The 18,750-nt window shown below is 44.4% G+C and overlaps 1 protein-coding gene across 2 annotated transcripts; it reads left to right on the forward strand.

Moving 5' to 3' along the window:
• Positions 1 to 293: 293 nt before the first annotated feature.
• On the forward strand, positions 294 to 18,468 carry SNX18 (sorting nexin 18). 2 transcript variants are annotated; one of them, XM_048504195.1, is made up of 3 exons: positions 294 to 1,072; positions 1,196 to 2,168; positions 16,582 to 18,468. In XM_048504195.1, the coding sequence occupies exons 1-3, from the start codon at positions 563 to 565 to the stop codon at positions 16,833 to 16,835; spliced, it is 1,737 nt and encodes a 578-aa protein (XP_048360152.1). In that variant the 5' UTR covers positions 294 to 562; the 3' UTR covers positions 16,836 to 18,468. The 2 variants fall into 2 exon arrangements, with proteins under 2 accessions (XP_048360152.1, XP_048360151.1); XM_048504194.1 differs by having other exon boundaries at positions 294 to 2,168.
• Positions 18,469 to 18,750: the final 282 nt, after the last annotated feature.

The following is an 18,750-nucleotide window of genomic DNA, read 5'->3' on the forward strand; positions in this document are numbered from 1 at the left end:
TTTTGCACAGTAAAATGCAGCTGCAAAGTGCATTGAAAGTGGATTGAAAGTGCATCCTTCTATGAATCCCCCTTTTTGCCCCAATCCGAACCCCGAGCGAAGGATCTGCCCGCTTTTCAGGACTTTTCGCCTCACGCTCGAAGGCGGCTCCACCCGAGGCGACCGCCAGAGGGCAGGCCGGGCCCCCGCAAGCCGCCCCGAAGAAAAGAAGTCGGCCGGCCCGCCAGCCGGCCCGCCCCCGGCCCCATCGATGGGGGTGGCCGCTCTGCGCTCCGCTCCGAGGCCCGGCCTCTCGGCTCTGGATTAGCGGAACTGGCGACGTGGGACGGTGTCCCCCTCCCTCCCGCCCTCCCGCCACACGCCCCGCCAGGCAACGGCGGACGGGGAGAGGCTGCTGGCGGCCCCCTCAGCGCCGGAGAGGAAGGCGGCGGCGTTGTTCTCCCCCGGTTGGGCGGCGAATTCGGCGGGCCGGGCGAGGCCGCCTGAGGGGAGCGAGCGGCGCGGGCGGGCGGGCTGCGTGTGGTCGGCGGCGCTGCGGGGCAGCCCGTCCCCGGCTGGGGCGATGGCGCTGCTGCGGGCGCGGGCGCTGTACGCCTTCCAGTCGGAGAACCCGGGCGAGATCTCTCTGCGGGAGCACGAGGTGCTGAGCCTGTGCAGCGACCAGGAGATCGAGGGCTGGCTGGAGGGCGTCAACAGCCGCGGCGACCGAGGCCTCTTCCCGGCCTCCTACGTGCAGCTCATCCGCGCCGCCGAGCCGCCCGCCCCGCTGCCCGGGCCCGCCCCGGCCCGCTACGCGAACCTCCCGACCGGCGGGCTCGAACCGGCGGCGGCGCCCCCGGCGTCCACCTTCCACCCTCAGCAGCAGCTCCCCCCGCCGGCCGCCGAGCCGTTCCAGCTGCCGCCGCCGCCGGTGTCTTCGGGCTACCCGTTCCCCTACGGCGGCGGCGGCGGCGGCTCAGCCTACCAGCCCAGCCAGGGCAGCGACGACGACTGGGACGATGACTGGGACGACAGCTCCACCGTGGCCGACGAGCCGGGCGTCCTGGGCTGCTCCTACGCGGACTACGAGAACGCCGGCACGGGCGGCCCCGCGGCGGGCAGGTCCCGCCGCTCCACCCGCTCGGACCTGTCGCTGAGCTCCCGCGGGAGCCAGCCGGGGGGCCCCCTGCACCACCACCACCCGCCTGCCGTCGGGGCCGCCAAGAGCTCGGCCACGGTGAGCCGCAACCTGAACCGCTTCTCCACCTTCGTCAAGTCCGGCGGGGAGGCCTTCGTGCTGGGCGAGGCGTCGGGCTTCGTGCGGGACGGCGACAAGCTGTGCGTGGTGCTGGGCCCCCACGGGCCCGAGTGGCAGGAGAACCCCTACCCCTTCCAGTGCTCCATCGAAGACCCCACCAAGCAGACCAAGTTCAAGGGCATGAAGAGCTACATCGCCTACAAGCTGGTGCCCAGCCACACCGGGCAGCAGGTGCACCGGCGCTACAAGCACTTCGACTGGCTCTACGGGCGCCTGGCCGAGAAGTTCCCCGTCATCTCGGTGCCCCACTTGCCCGAGAAGCAGGCCACGGGGCGCTTCGAGGAGGACTTCATCTCCAAGCGGCGGAAAGGCCTGGCCTGGTGGATGGACCACATGTGCAGCCACCCGGTGTTGGCCCAGTGCGACGCCTTCCAGCACTTCCTCACCTGCCCCAGCACCGACGAGAAGGCCTGGAAGCAGGGCAAACGCAAAGCCGAGAAGGACGAGATGGTGGGTGCCAACTTCTTCCTGACCATTAGCGTGCCCGGGGGCCACCCGACTTCTCTGGACCTGCAGGAGGTGGAAAGCCAAGTGGATGTCTTCAAGAGCTTCACCAAGAAGATGGATGAGAGCACCATTCATCTCAACCAGACGGTGAACGAGTTTGCTCGCAAGCAGGTCACAGGGTTCAAGAAGGAGTACCAGAAAGTGGGGCATTCCTTCAGGGGCCTCAGCCAGGCCTTTGAGATGGACCAGCAGCCTTTTTCGGTTGGCCTCAATCAAGCCATCGCCTTCACTGGAGAAGCTTATGATGCTATTGGTGAACTCTTTGCAGATCAACCCAGACGGGACCTGGACCCTGTGGTGGATTTATTAGCACTGTATCAGGGACATCTGGCTAATTTCCCAGACATCATTCATGTCCAAAAAGGTAAGGTAACTGTAATTCTATTAGTGTTACTTTAAAATGAACTTAACTGCACAGCGTCTGTGCTAGTTCTTTAATTTTTCTTTTGAAGGTTTTTGGTAAAATGGAATATTCCAAAGGATAAATGGGCTGAATTTGACTTGGGCTTGCCCCATTCCTCTCTATCCCTGGTGAGACACTGTAACTTCCTATCCTTCCAGGGGGCTGATGAGTTGCTAAAACAAGCTGCCATTAAAATACTGTACACATACTTAGCAGCATTTTAAAACTGTTTGCTATACACAGATCTTATCTGGCTGATCAGACATCATACCTATGATGTGTGGCATGAAAGCTCCAAGTCACGTGGCAGAGTTCTCTTTCTCTTAAATGAACAGCAAATCGAAATGTTCGATGTGTTGTTAAAAGCTAGTTTCAGACCTTAAGGGCATGCTTTATGAATTAAATGAGTATCTGGATCTGTATACTATGTTATGTATTATTGTATCAGATGACAAACCAACTCTTGGCTCTATATGGATGTCAAGGTTTGCATTCTTAGTTTGTACTCACATATGCGCTTTCTCATAAACAGTATAAATCCCCTGTTGTTGACATTTCCAGCCCCTTATCTTAAAAGGCATTCACTCTGCCTGTTTCTTTGTCCCTGCCTTTCTGCTGATCTAATGTTTCTTTGTGAAGTATTTAGGCCGGTGTTCAGTTGCGCCCTTCCCATTGATTTTGGTGGACCCAGAATGATGTAATTCTACTTAGAATGGTACTGTTAGAATTTTTGAGTGGAAAAATTACACGAAGGAGCTCAAATATATTGTAATCAAGAATTATGTGATCAGAGATTTGACTTCATCTATATTAGTAAGCCTTAATAAATAGAACCTGTTCACAGCTGTATTTGTCATCCTGGTACCCAGTTCTGCATATTAAAAGTCCAGAATCGGAATATCACCCATTGTAAGGAATATGCTTTTAATTGCATTATGTCTAAAAGCTGTTTTTCACCCATACAGCAAAACTTTGTTGTAACTCAAAACACAGTGACAGCAGAGAGCGTGGTACGTGACATTCAAACAACTGAAATGAGATTGTGTAGGGACATCTGAAGAGCCAATATGTATTGTTATTGTTGAGATGAACGGATCGTGAATGGTTCTATCTAGTCTTTATGCAGTGTGTTTATATGCTTATCTCATGAAGAGATGACCAGTCTTTAACATCTGAGATGCTTGTATTGTGATCAGTGTTTAAGCACATAACACAGATTTTATGTAGTAAAACAAAGGTCAGCTTTTTTTCAGATTGAATAATGTTATGGTTGTTTACATGTTTTACAAAATTGCTGAGTTTGGGGAAAAACACACTGAAAGTCCCATAAAGTTAATTTTTTAAATTGAGATGCTCTGTTCTTGCCATAGCACAACAAAAAGGGCTACTGAAAAAAATTCTTATTCATGGTTTAATTTTCTTTTCATTATTGTTTATCTTTATTTGTATACACAACTTTTTCAAAAGCTGTTTCAATTAGTATCTGCTTCACTCAAGTGTGGAGGCTTCTGTATTATTCAAAATGCTTGTAGTTGCAGTGTGATTGGAATTCTGACATGACACAGTGGGCATGGCAACAAAATGGCTACCACAGGAGGTGGAAACAGCCACAGAATAACTGCCACAACTTAACTGGCAAGTTATCATCTTTTTAAAAATAATAATAATCAGGCAGTGAGTGCCAGTGTGATGTAGTGGTTAAGATGTTGGACTAAGATCTGAGGAAGCTCAGGCTCAGATCCCTGTTCCACTATAGAAGCTTTCTGGGTGACCTTGGGCCAATCACACACTCTCAACCTCAACCCTGGCAAAGTATTTGGATGGGGACCTTCAAGGAATACCAGGATCATGATGTGGAGACAGCCTTTGGCAAATCACCTCTGAATGTGTTTAGCCTTGAAAACCCTACCAGACCGTCATCAGTCTGACTGGAAGGCAAAAACGAAAAGTTCAGGTCCTATCAAAATGTTTCTCGACTGTCTCTCACTGCTGTGGGAGCAGCAGTGGTGTAGTGGCTAAGAGCAGGTGCACTCTGATCTGGAGGAACCGGGTTTGATTCCCAGCTCTGCCGCTTGAGTTGTGGAGGCTTATCTGGGGAATTCAGATTACCTGTGCACTCCCACACACGCCATCTGGGTGACCTTGGGCTAGTCACAGCTTTTCGGAGCTCTCTCAGCTCCACCCACCTCACAGGGTGTTTGTTGTGAGGGGGGAAGGACAAGGAGATTGTAAGCCCCTTTGAGTCTCCTACAGGAGAGAAAGGGGGGATATAAATCCAAACTCTTCTTATTATTACTTTCACTTATTAAAGCAGTATATCAGCCTGAAGGTGAGACTCCTGTGCAATATCTCAAGATAATATGGCCTGCATCAGGCCTGCACAACTTGAGATCCACCAAGCCAAACATAGTATCCTGTCCACATATCATAACATGTCAGATGCTTGACAAGCCCCTGTTTTTGCAGTTCCATTATAATAACAAAATTATGGAGGTCTATGATGCTCTTAATGGGCCACCAGATGTACTTGTTGGCCTGCATGTGACTTGAGTCATAACAACTTTTCAGGTTTGGCCTAAATCCTCAAGAAATCATCAATAATATTTGAGCCTTTATACAGTGGATGATTGTTTAAGGATTTGTAGTTACAATATTCTGGAGACCTGAAACACTCCAAAATGTGTGATGCTTCAGAAATACTCCAGAAAATAAAACTCTGTAAAATAGGCCTCAACAAATCCCAGATTGCCACAATACTTAGAAACTCCATAGAAGCGCTTAGTATTTTCAGCCGTTAACTTTATTGTAGCATTTCTCAGCAATTCTCAGTGGAAGTACAAAGGACTGGATCCAACCAGTTTTTCTACCAGTGAAAAAGGAAGAGATCACCTTTGATCTTTAAAAAAGCTAAGTTTGGAGTCATGGGACCTGAATGAACAACAGCCATGAGAAACTGACTGTAATAAAGAAAGCAATTGGCCAACATTGAGCAAAAACGCTGGCTGGATCCAATCCAAAGCCCATTTATCAGTTTGTTGCTTGACATAAAAAAATTATGTGCAAGTTACTGTCACTCCTTATTTATACGTATACTTAATGTTTCCTTGTTCAGTGGTAGTAGATGATCTAATTTCTTAACAATTGCTTTGCATATTGGCTCCAGTTGCTTTGTGTGTTGGCTCCAGTAATTTTAGAGCAGTAGGAGTCCCATGGCACAGAGTGGTAAACTGCAGTACTGCAGTCAAAGCTCTGCTCAGGATCTGAGTTTGATCCTGATGGAAGTCAGTTTCAGGTAGCCGGCTCAAGGTTGACTCCACCTTCCGTCCTTTTGAGGTCAGTAAAATGAGTACCCCGCTTGCTGGAGGAAAAGTACAGATGAAGGCAGTGGATGGGGAAGGCAGTGGCAAACCACCCTGTAATCACAGTCTGCCTAGTGAACATTGAGATGTGATCTCAACCCATGGGTCAGTAATGAGCTAGTACTTGGGACTACCTTTACCTATTTATTTAAAGCAGTAATGGAATTATAAGAAACTGGGGGAGAGCTAGGCTACTGTTGTGGTGTTGGAAAGTGGTGTTAAGTCACAGCTGATTCATGGTGACCCCTTAGGGTTTTCAAGGCAAGAGATGATTGGTGGTTTGCCATTCTGTTGGAGGTTAGCTGTTTTGTGATGGTGATAACCAGGGATATCGCTGTATTTTTCAACAACTTTAATAAAATAAATTTTGAAAAAATTGTGAAGAGGTTAGGGCCAGTTATTGTGGTATCAGTAATTAGAAAATTTGGCCATAACCCTAAAGGCTGCAAAAAAGACTCCTGGAGCAAAAGAGTATTTGTCAAGGCCTGCTCTGAAGTTCAGTGCGTAATTCACTTCTTCTCATTGTGGGGTTCTCAAGTGGATAAAGTATTTGACTTGAGGTATGATTTCAAATATTCACTCAGACCTGATAGTGAACACTATGGGCAAAGGCATTTCTAGTAGACACAGAAATCTTGCATAGGCCTCTGCTGTTCCCAAGTAATCCTTGAATGCTGGAAGAACCTAATAGTAGTAATATGTTGAACAGTGAAATGATAACCTTGAGTTTTTCTTCAAGCAATAATAATGGAAGAATTATAATTTCTGGTGTAGGAGAAAATTTTGGATATCCTAAACAGAGAGGAAAAAATTTGATTTCCAAAACAGAAAGGATATTCTGTGTGTTAAGAGGATATTCTCTGTGTTAAGTGCCATCAAGTAACTTCCAATTTTATGAATTAATTACCTCCATAACATCCTATTGTTAACAGCCTTGCTCAGGTCTTGCAAACTGGGGGCTGAGGCTTCCTTCATTGAATCAACCCATCTTGTGTTGAGTCTTCCTCCTTTTTCTGCTGCCTTCAGCTTTTCCTACCATGACTGAATTTTCTAGTGACTCTAGTCTTCTCATGATGTGATCAAAGTATGATAGCCTCAGTTAAGTCGTTTTAGCTTCTAGAAGGAGTTCAGGCTTGTATTGTCGAAGGCTTTCACGTTCAGTTCAGGCTTGATTTAGAACCCAATTATTTGTCTTTTTGGCAGTTCACAGTATCTGTTAAACTCTCCCCCAACACCACATTTCAAATGAATCAACTTTCTTCCTGTCATCTTTTTTTCGTTTCCAATGTTCACACCCATATATAGTATGAATTATCTCGAGTTTGGTTGCCAGTGACACATCCTTTCACCTCAGAAACATTTCTAGCTCCTTCATGGTTGGCTTTCCCAATCTCAATCTCCTCCTAATTTTTGGTTGCAGTCTCTCTTTTGGTTGATGATGGAGCCAAAAGACTAAAAGACTTTTGTCTTTTTGGTGTTCATCTGTAATCTTTCTTTCATACTTCCTGCTATTAATCTCTCATTTCCAGTTTTCACTATTTTCTGCCAGCAACGTGATATCCTCAGCATATCTCCAGTTATTAATGTTTTTTTCACCAGTTTTCATTAGACCTTCATCTAAATCTAATGCATCTTTCCTTATATGTTCTCTATAAAGATTGATGAGATAAGGAGATACAATACGTCCTTGTCTGAGACTTATGGCAACTGGAGACCATTCTGTTTCTCGTAACAATAGTCTGGAGTACAGCTTGCACATCAAAGCAATCAGAAGTTGTGGCACTTTACTGGTGTGAGAGATTAATGTGATGGCCAGTAGTTGCAGAAGTCTTTGACATCTCCTAGAGGATACTCTAGTTCTGCCAAAGTTTCACTTTCGTCTCTCTTGCATGCAGCATCCATAGTTTGCTAGGTTGCAGTACACATGGGAAGAAGGAACTGTTTTTTCATGCGCTGCACCTTGTGGTTACAGGGAAGGTCAGAATCTGTTGCTCAGCACGTGCATTTCAGATTGGCAAAGCATGAAGGGGTGCACAAGTCCCAAGTGGCTGTTGCTACAGCAATGCATCATAGTGAGGTCAGTAGTAGAGTATGGTAGAGGTGAGGTCTGTTGCTGAACCCCCAATTATACTAAGCACACTGTCCCACCCCATTATTTCGTAGAAAGGTTGAGAAGTGCCCACAACCAAGCATCATATATGGTAGGCAGTTTTGGTGAGTGAGGGAACAATCCTAAGCAGGTCTATTCAGAAGCAAGTGTCATATTATTCAAGTGGGGATTATACTCAGAAAAGTGTATCTAAGATTGCTACCAGAAACATTGTCTCTGGAGAAAGGTTTATAAAGATCATTTAGTTTAGAATTAACAGAACAAAAGTATTGCAAAAATGTTTGTGAGTGCCATATCCTTGTATGTTGTGATTTTGGAGAATAAGGTTGTTCTTTCAGGATGCTACAGTCTGAAAATTAACGAAGTATTTTTGGTGCCATCTTGGTGCGCTCATTGTAAATCATCCTCTTAAAGTAAATTACCTTGATAAGTTAGGGGAGAGAATGTGAAGGAAGCAAATAAGACCCATGGAAATACTGATACTTGTTTAGATATAGTGAATCCCTAACACATTATATTTGGTCTTATCACTGGTGTTAGGAAATAAGAGGAAGCCTGAAGCCCCCTTGAAATAAAATGTTTTAGTGGACAGACAATTGTGGGGGTAAAAAAGATAGCATTAAATGCTTGGGAGTTACACTGGCATAATTAACACCCGTAATAGTCATGGCTGCTTCATAATATGTATTAGTGTGGCTGTCCAAGAATGCCAAAAGTCTAAAAGTGCACATTTAGAAGAAGTGTTTGGATTTATACCCCACCTTTCTCTCCTATAAGGAGACTCAAGGTGACTTACAACCCCTTTCCCGTTCTCCCCCCACAACAGACACCTTGTGAGGTAGGTGGGGCTGAGAGAGTGCTGAAGAACTGTGACTAGCCCAGGGTCACCCAGCAGGAATGTAGGAGGGCAGAAACACACCTGGTTCACCAGATAAGCCTCTACCACTCAAATAGAATCCACCTGCTCCTAACCACTACACCACACTGGCTTTAGAGTGAGGCTTAAAAGCTGAAGTGAGTCTTAAAAGTGTCCACATGTTTGTTAAAAAATAGCTCGTGGCAGTTGCAGTATTTCATTTTTCAAGTTGTTGATGATATATTTTAAAAATTTGAAGATTTGAAGAAAAATGAGCAGGGAATCTACAGGGACTTGTCAGGGGCATCTCATTTTCTCCTCTCCTGCTACTTTTTCTATCCCTTCCTTGCAGCCCCATAGCATCTCCCCATTTCTTGCTTCCTTCTTCCCTTCCCACCTCCCAGTCAACCTACCTCTATCTGCCCCCAGGCCCAGGTGCACAGTGGAGAACTGCAAGGTCACTTATCCCTGAATCCTTTTCCCCACACCTTGTAATGATCAACTTTTATTTCCATGCTGTTTGATAGCCTATTCTTATCTCTGTTCCATTAAACGCTAAAGCTGTTTTAAAGACCGTGCTCAATACTGTATATTGTAGAGCCAAACTACAGGTTATTTCTGAGACTGTGATTAGGACTGCAATCCTACAAACGCTTTCCTAAGAGTAAGCCCTACTGAATACCTGGGACTCACTTTTGAGGAGCCCAGTTTAGGATTATTCCCCACTGTCTCTCAACACAGACTAGAATCCAAGTAAGTGTTTCCACAGGTTCAAGGATTTCTGCCCGTGGGACACAGTTTCCCCCTCCCATAGCAGTCTGAAATGCCCCTTGAAATTCTGTTCCTAAGAGCCCCTGTACCTCAGAGTTGGGATATGAATTTTGGGTTGCCATGCAAGGGAGAAGGTGAGAAAGTCATACTCTGCAGGTAGAGTTTCTACCCTAGAACCATGCAGGATTTTTAGCAGCCACAGGGATCCCACAGCATTGGGTAGTACTCTCCCCTGTGCTGTTTTACCAAGAGATACAGGATACAGTTAAGAAATCAGTCAGTAACAGGCATCCTGGGTTCTTTTCCTACCTGGACTAAGTGCTGTCAGGGCAGGGTGGAAACAACTGTTTTGAAACCCCTGCCTATCACCATGGCCCTAATCCCAGCCCAAACCAAAGATGCTCTTTTAGATAACATGTATATATTCAAAACTTGGGTGGTGTTGAACTCTGATCAAGAGAGACACAGGTTTGAATTCCCCTGTGCCATAGAATCTTGCTTGGTGACTGCAACGGACCCCCACACCTCTCTCAAATGAGGGAAACCACTCATTAACCAGGATTGTCAGATTTTTCCCGCTTTTTCCACATCATGGAATGAGCTGCTTCAGATTTGATAGCATTTGGTGATAAGAAGTATTTTGCCTCAGCACGGTAATACTCCCAGAAGCTGAGGGAAGCCCATGATTTAAATACCTTTTTTTTTGGCAAACTTCTTTTATAAGGCACACCAAGATAATAATATTGAGTCAAAGATAACTTAAACAGAGTAAAAGATTTATTTAACAAGCAAGAAGATGGAAATGGGTGACGAATAACACTGGAGAAAGGAATGGATAAGGCAGCATAATCAGGTGTTCTAAGGATGTGACAGTATGGTTCCTTATCCTTCAGGTGGTACTCTAGCTAATAGATTACTTCTCATACACAGGCTTGGTACATTAAGTACCCTCACTCAACCCTCACAGATAGAAACCCCTCAAAATTAAAATATAAAACACCCTCTTTAGAGGAAACTCAAAGCAATACCCCAGACCAGGGGTCTGCAACCTGCGGCTCTCCAGATATTCATGGACTACAATTTCCATCAGTCCCTGCCAGCATGGCCAATTGGCTGATGGGATTTGTAGTCCATGAACATCTGGAGAGCCGCAGGTTGCAGACCGCTGCCCCAGACTAACTGGTATTCTTCCCTTATCCTGGAAGATAGCTTTCCTCAGAGAGATTATGTGCTAAGCACAGCAAAGGCAGATAACTGTTCACTTCAGAAACTTCAAAAGACTCTCAGATAGTTTTACACAGGACCCGATTACGCACAAGGTGTTTGCTACACCCATATCATTTCTATTGTCCATGGGCTCCCTGCTCCTGCATATTTTGACATATTTAGATTTTTAAAAAATTAAATAACCATTTTAATAGATTGATAAATCGATACTAACTCTAAAAAATGTAAAATTAATAAGACTAGTCAATCAGTCCAAACATCCGATTGGCCCCTACATCAACAAACTGAGATGTCTCCAACCTCATAGTTTTACACACAAGCAATCAGTGATTCTGGAACACACCTGGAAAAGCAGGGGAAAGTGATTCCAGGACACACTGGGAAAAGTCAGTCTTGAGGCTTGGGTTTACAGCACATAGGAAATGGACAATTGCGAACCTGGGGGGCTTAGCAAACGGTCGTTCACGTTATTCTTTTGCAGTTTTGCACGCTGCCATTACTCTGTCCTCACTTCCTGCCTTAAAAGACTATCAGTGTTTGGGGAAAGTATACAGCGATAGATCGATATATGTGCCCTGGGATATATCAATCTGTTGATGAAGTTAAAGATTATATTGAAAATTAAAGTATGCATTTGTGATAGAGAACCCGCAAAAAAAATTAACTTCAAGACCTGCATATATTGTGGGTATGGGCGCAGTTACAGAAGTGGCTCACCAGAAGTTTTGGACTTGAGCTGTTCTTGCTGGAATAGTAACTTGAAAGTAATATACTAAGGATGCACAATAGGATTGGCAAATGGGGGGGATCCTCAAGTTTTGCTAGGTTCAGGGCTGTTGTCCTGTATCTGGCTTTGATTTATTCCTATCTGAAATCTGCTCTCTAGAGTTTAGTAATTCAGAGAACTATCTCACAGAGTTGTAAGGACAAAATGGAGAGAACTGTATAAGTGTATTGGGCCCCATTGGGATATAAATCAGGTCAGTAAATAAATATCTAGAAAGTGGAAAGGAAATCCTTCAAGAACATCTGTGGTGGATATCTTGCCTCAGTAAAGCATGCTATTTGACATCTCATTTTTAGGTCATTGCTGAAAACTGAGATTGGTGACTGATGTCCAGAAGAGCAGGCATACAATCTTTCTGTGCATGAATTTCCACAACTGGTCTTAATAGAATCTTAAACTGAGTTTACAGTTTGAGATTGTTTGAGATTGAAGAGAGAGATTGTTTCGGAAAAAGTTCAATATGTTCAAGGCTGAAAACTGTTTTGCATGTTTTGCCTGGGCACTGGGATGAGTTCAGTGCTTGCCTCAGGTGCCATTTTTTGTAGCTACACCCCTGCACTGAAAGATCTGTGTATGTGACTGACTGAGCACCAATAGATCTACCACCATAAGATGAAAATGCAGTGTTTTTCAGTGGAGGGAGTTTACATATTCCACTGTTGATAATCAGATATTTTGTCTGTCAGAATTAGCCATTTCGTTTATTCTTTTGATGCGTTCGTGGTCCAGACAATGGCTTCTTCCCAGACACAAACAACGGCTTTCCATTTGTGTTTAAAGAATCCTGAAGTTGCTTGGAAGCTTATCAAGGGTTTTAGTGCGAGGAGATCATTAATAGTAGGCAGTCTTTCCTTGAAAGACAACTTTGTCCATTACTATCACTCTTGCTTTCTAATGATACAGCCAGGGAACTGTTAGACGAGTGCTACCAGAGTGCTTGCCCAGTGCTGCTGTGAAGTGTCTGTCCACCCTAAAACAAGCATAGAGCATCTTTCCCAATGTTTCTGGAAGACAGAAGTCTTTGAAATGTGAGCATCTCTGAGGAGCCGGCTATGGCATATTGGGGGTTCCCAGGTAGCCTCCCTTATCTGTAATGGGTGGGATGACTTGAGTTTACTCAACTGCAGCACCAACCTTTTAAAATCAAGTAGGCAGGTTCACTTATGATGACTATATCTAGGATTTGAAATCCTTCTGTAACCACACTGTAAAAATAAAAGTAAAATCAGGGCTGGCTTTACTGCAAAGGCAGATAGTAACTGCTTGGATTAGCAGCCCATTCAAGGGACAGCTGCAGTTATAGTTTTCTCACTGATTCTAGCATTTCAGATCCCCTACACAAATTAATGGTGTACTTCAGATTTAATGGCATGCTTGTCTGTTACCCAAATTAGTCGAATCTGTTCCCTTTTACTTGGAGGAATTAGCTGAGAACAGACCTGAGATGAGAGAGGCAGGTAATTGGGAAATCTACACCTGTGTCCACAGAGGTCACTTTCCAAAGAAATCCATTCAAAACCCAGAATTGAAGGAAGAGGGTTACAGTTTTATTAAAGGATTAACAATATAAAACTTCACATATAAGTTGCAAACACAGAGATTTTTGAGAAGGCTAGGATATATAACAATAGAGGAAACAGGAGAAGGTGTTGAGGGACGGGCAATATTTACCTACCCAGAAGAGGTCTGAGTAAGCAAGAGACAGGAACCATCACTTCTTACAGGACATGATGTTGGGCACAAAGAGTGTGGTCCAAGGGTCAGTTGCCCTAGTTTGTGGGCAGGCGAGGCGGGGAGGAGGTTAGTTCTAAGAAAAATTGGCCCTCTGGCTATGATAAGACGGGCCATCTTTCTAGAACAAAGCAAAGTTCTGTTCCCAGGCACGAACAATGTTGCGGAAAAAGGCGTGATTGAATTAAGATCTAGAAGCATCCAAGTATTGATGAGATTTGGCCTGGGCTGATGAAGTTAAGTCTGGGTGAGCTTGGAATGTTAAAACAATGAAACTCTGGAAGGTCGGTGGCTCCCTGGTAGTTGGACAGGAGGTTTGATTAAATAAACATTTGGGAGGAAAGGGTTCAGGGTGATCTAGCCGGTTCATTGATGGAATCAGGGTGTGAGCATATGCAAGTTCTTTGTGTGGCCAGAGCCAGGTGTCCCTTCTCAAGGTTGAGTGGATGAGCCGTCAGGGAAAGCATTCTCTGACGCTATGCATGCTTGATTTGGGAGGGGGAAAGACTGATGTCATGTGTCAGATAAACCCTCTTGATATCAAATTCCTTGAATTAAGATTGGCATCCATTTTACCCTTGCTGTGCTCCATGAATCTGGGCTGTCTAGGATATCAAGACATGACTGGTAGAAGATTAGAAATGCCCCCCTCCCTGGTCTGGCTGTGGACTTGCATGCCAACATGTCTTGCCCAGGATATCCATTCTTGCATCATGTCGTCATCTTCTTTTTTTCAGAATGTAAAACTGTATACTTTAAGCTGCAAGAAATATGCTCAGTCTCTCCCATTTTTCATAACTGATCTGAAATATAGGCTAGTGGAATTGCAGATGAGGGTGTCCAGGGATGGGGCCGCCTTCCACCCCCCAGCAGTCTTTCCCACTCACATCCCTTGCCCAGATGGTTGCCCAGGGACCACAGGACACTCACAACTGGCAACCCCACCCCTGGAATTATCAGCAAATACAGGAACCTCTTTGAAGCCAGAAGCCAGGAGAAGCTGCAGGGAACTGGCTGGGTTACCTAGGCAGCAGAAGCAGGCCTCAGCTGCTCCACTGAGAAGGGTGGGGCTGGCACAGCCCCAACTCAGCTGCAATCAACAGACCTCAGCATTTCCACAAAGGAGCGTGGGGCCAGCACATCCCGACTGCAATCGGGAAGGAGGACCTAGAGCCCTGAGGGGCCAATCCTGAGTCCATAAGGCTCAACAAGACAGCCCAGCGATCACTGATAGTTTGAAACAGGGAGCCCCAAGGTGGGAGGAACTCTTTTGGGACAGATAAAAGGGACACAGTGGAGAAAAGGGAAAAGTGGAGGCCAGGGGAGAGAAGAAGAGGAGGAGGACTTTGGATTTATATCCCCCTTTCTCTCCTGTAGGAGACTCAAAGGGGCTGACAAACTCCTTTCCCTTCCCCCCTCACAACAAACACCCTGTGAGATAGGTGGGGCTGAGAGAGCTCCGAAGAGCTGTGACTAGCCCAAGGTCACCCAGCTGGTGTGTGTGGGAGTGCACAGGCTAATCTGAATTCCCCAGATAAGCCTCCACAGCTCAAGCAGCAGAGTGGGGAATCAAACCCGGTTCCTCCAGATTAGAATGCACCTGTTCTTAACCACTACGCCACTGTTGCTCCTACCTTGCAAGAATGGTAGAGAGGGACTCCCCTCAGAAAGGAAATCATGGCCACACAGCCTGGAAAAGTCACAATAGCCAGTTGATTCCATCTGTGAAAGCTTTCGACAGGAGGGGAAGAGTTTTAGAGTTGTTCCTTTATAAGATTCTGATTACTGGAAAAAGTGAAACTCTTCAAAATCTAGATATTTGTACAGTTGGCTGTTTCTTGATTAAAGGCGATTGATTTGGGGTTGAAATCCTTTATACAGGCAGAGAATTTCAGAGACTCAAAGTGCTGCTCTTTTGTTTGCTCTCTCTGGGCATGGAGAGCGCTTATAATGAAATGTGTGTGCCACATAGCTTTAGTAACACATTTATATTTGTCATAATGAAATGAGCAAAGTGAATCAAATTATTCCCTTTTATTTAATTTCTGATTCTGGTTTAACCTTGAATATGAAAACAGACACTGCTGTCTATTAGAAATTGTGTTTGCATAATGCCAGCAATTATATATCTGCGCTCTTGAGATTACAAAGAGCTGTGCCTGCTCCGATTTTCAATTATCAGACTAAAACAGTACATAATACTGTTTATCTGAAGTATGTACATTTCAGATAATATTAATGTCAAGTACTGATAATCAGTCCTAAGTCTGGACTTGGGTACCTTGTCTGGGCGTGGTCAGCATTCCTGTATTCCACACAGAGCAAACACTGGTTATAGTATTTGCACTTGGAGCAGCAACTTAACAGTGAGTCAAACCATCTGTCCGTCAGAATGCTGTCTATTCTGGCGGAGATTTTCTATGATCTTAGGTAGAAGCCTTTCTGTAAGGAATTCCATAGACGCAGAAATAAAAGGCTTTGGTAGTAAAAGTCCATTTATTAAGACATCTTAGAAAGCTCAAGTACACGCAGTGGCAGGAATGACACTTCCCGCCAGAAGCACAGGTTATAATGCCATTCACCCCATCCCCCCCTCCTGCTTCCCGTAGGAGCGGAGACTTTATCTCCAGCGCCAAGATAAAGTCTCCGCCCGTTAAATATTTATATAGCCCGGGCTGTGGAATGCACTCAAGGTTACTTCACCATCAACACCATTGAATCCTTTACACTTTCACATTACTTGCTTACCACCTGATCCTTTTCTATGTGGAGATTCCAGAGAGTGGACTTGGAACTTTCTAAATACAAAGAAGGTACTGGTTGTGGTGGGTTTTCCGGGCTGTGTGGCCGTGTTCTGGCAGATCTTGTTCCTAACTTTTTGCCTGTATCTGTGGCTGGCATCTTCAGAGGTGTATCACAGAGGGAAGTCTGTTACACACTGTGTCCTGTCTTGGTGTTGTAAGCCCAGAAAACCCACAGCCCGGAAAATCCACAACCAGTTGAATCCGGCCATGAAAGCCTTCAACAATACAAAGAAGGTACTCTACCATTGAACCACATCCTCTCTCCTAATTGTAGTATGTCTGAAGGATAGTACAGTTATACCTCAGGTTTTGTCGCCTTCGGGTTTAGCTGGTTTTGGGTTTCGCCAGTTGCTCCTGGCTGTTTTTTTACTTGGGGTTTTGCCCTTGGGTTTAATTTACACAAACAATGTAAATTTTTCGCCATTTGCGTAAATTACGCGGTTTGTGTAAATTTGCTAGGCCATTTGCGTAGTGCATGCGCATACGGCGTAGACTCAGGTTTCACTGGTTTCACCAAGCTTTGTCGGACGGATTACTGGCGAAACCCGAGGTATGACTGTAGCTCTTTCTGTAGGCATGTGACTTTTCCCCAGTATTTTACACAATATCGGAATAATATCAGTGTTCTTTAGAATTCTGACAATAGGCTTGTTAGTGAAATAGATCTGGAGTTAAGGTTTTTTTTTCCAAGTAATTTAATTCCATTCTGCCTTTTTTTTCTTCATGCAGGAGCCCTTACCAAAGTGAAGGAGAGTAAGCGGCATGTAGAAGAAGGAAAGATGGAGGCCCAGAAAGCAGATGGGATTCAAGATCGTTGTAACATTATTTCTTTTGCTACCCTGGCAGAAATTCACCATTTCCACAAAATTCGAGTCAGGGACTTCAAGTCACAAATGCAGCATTTCTTACAACAGCAAATACTTTTTTTCCAAAAAGTGACACAAAAGTTAGAAGAAGCTCTTCACAAGTACGACAGTGTTTAATGTCTGGATGGCTACAATATTGTTTTATTCCTGAACTCTGAATAGTGGATATTTCTTCACATATGGATGAATTAAGCAACAGAGACAACAAATACTGCTTTCAAAGAACTATTAGCACCTCCTTGGGGTTGCTGTATAAGGATGGTTTTATAATCTGTTTTGGATCCAACTGAACCTAATAATTACATTTGGAGCAAACAATTATGTCTGTGTAGCGGAGACTGTACTACACATTGTAAATAAGTTATACTCTGCCTACACTACCATTGTAATGTTTTGACATAATGATTATACTATCTGCCTTATTGCTTTTTTGAAACACAGAATTTTAGTGCATATTTTGTAGACCTCAGAACCTTTTTGGGTCTTCAAAGAAGCTGGTTAGTTAAAGAACTTGCTTCAGATGCCTTTTTAAAATACTCTTCAGTTTGAATTTTCTAAATTCAACCAGTTATCTGTTTACAAATTCCTGTTAGAGCAGCTATGCGACTCTGTGCCTTTAGACTCACAATTGTTTCAGTTTTTTTCTAATTAACCACAGTTTTGTGACTGAATGAATGAAGGGTTGGCACCTCTGACAGGGCCTGATTTCAAACCTCATAGTGACTGGAATAAAATAAGTATCCTGAAAACCTTAGCAAGATAAATGTTGGTTGAAACATGGAATCGGAAATCATTTTAGACTTTATTCTGATTTTTAAAAATACTATTTATTATTCATACCAGAACCTTGAACAGACAGAAACGAGGGCAGCGCTGCTGTTATTTCCTAACATGACAACATATGACTGTTTACTGTAACACTTTTTAAAATAGAAACTTGGACCCCTTATCTAATAAATGAGTACTCAAGTGTAATCATGGGTAAGAGAACAAAATTAGTGGGATACATGTTTGTGTGCTGCTTTGTGCAAATGTTGGCTGGCTATTGATTTATTGGACCCTTAAGCATGGACCTACACTGCAGACTGTCATTAATGTTTGTTGTAGCTGCTGTTTGGTTGAAAAGAAGATGGTGGTAGCTTCTGACAAGTTTATTTTCCCTGAATGCTTCCGCAGACTGTTGCTGTAGATTGTGCTTCAAGTCCTGTAAATAAGGGTCTGAGTGTATACTGCTTACAAATGGATGTAAGGGAGCTCTAATGTGATAAGACCTGGGTGAGCGTTCTACTTGCCTGTATTTCTGCACTCCGCAAGGAAGCCCTTTTTGAAAGGAATTAAGTTCCTCATTGTCTAAAATTACACTGATATTTGAAAATAGTGTTCAAAAATTCACAGAGTGCCACACTTTGAATTTAAAAGGTGCTTCAGTTTATCTCTCTGCAATGCCTACTAGTGTTAATGAAACAAATTTTAACTTGGGTCATTGCCTAGAATTGCACCACTAGTTCTGTATCCAAGATGGCTTTGGATATCTATTGCCTTAAATACTGCTGTTTGCATTGAGTATGGCAGAAATAAGTTTTTCTTCTAATGCTGTTTTTACAAGCAGAGTATGAGAGGTTTACCACTCCAAAACTCCTGGGCATGGAATGATGGTGGCAAATCCTTGCTAGGTGCACAGTAGCTCCTTGGAGTCTGGTTTCATTATATCTATCTAATCTCTTCATCTATTAAAACGTTTTAAAAAGCATGACAAAGGTGACAATAGTTGCTTAATGTAAGGTAAGTGTTTAGGGTGAAGCAGGGAGCTTCCATTAGAACACAGGTGTCAAACTCGCAGCCCTCCAGCTGTTATGGACTACAGTTCCCATCATCCGCTGGCAGGGGATGATGGGAACTGTAGTCCATAGTATCTGGAGGGCCACAAGTTTGACACCTATGCTGATTAGAAGAAGACTTTTGTGTCTTTTAACAGTTGTTTCTAAGGTCCTATTCCAGTTGTTGGCCCAATGACAGAACAAGTTTCATCTTG

The sequence above is a fragment of the Sphaerodactylus townsendi genome, linkage group LG07, assembly GCF_021028975.2.
Source record: "Sphaerodactylus townsendi isolate TG3544 linkage group LG07, MPM_Stown_v2.3, whole genome shotgun sequence".
NCBI classification, from domain to species: Eukaryota; Metazoa; Chordata; class Lepidosauria; order Squamata; family Sphaerodactylidae; genus Sphaerodactylus; species Sphaerodactylus townsendi.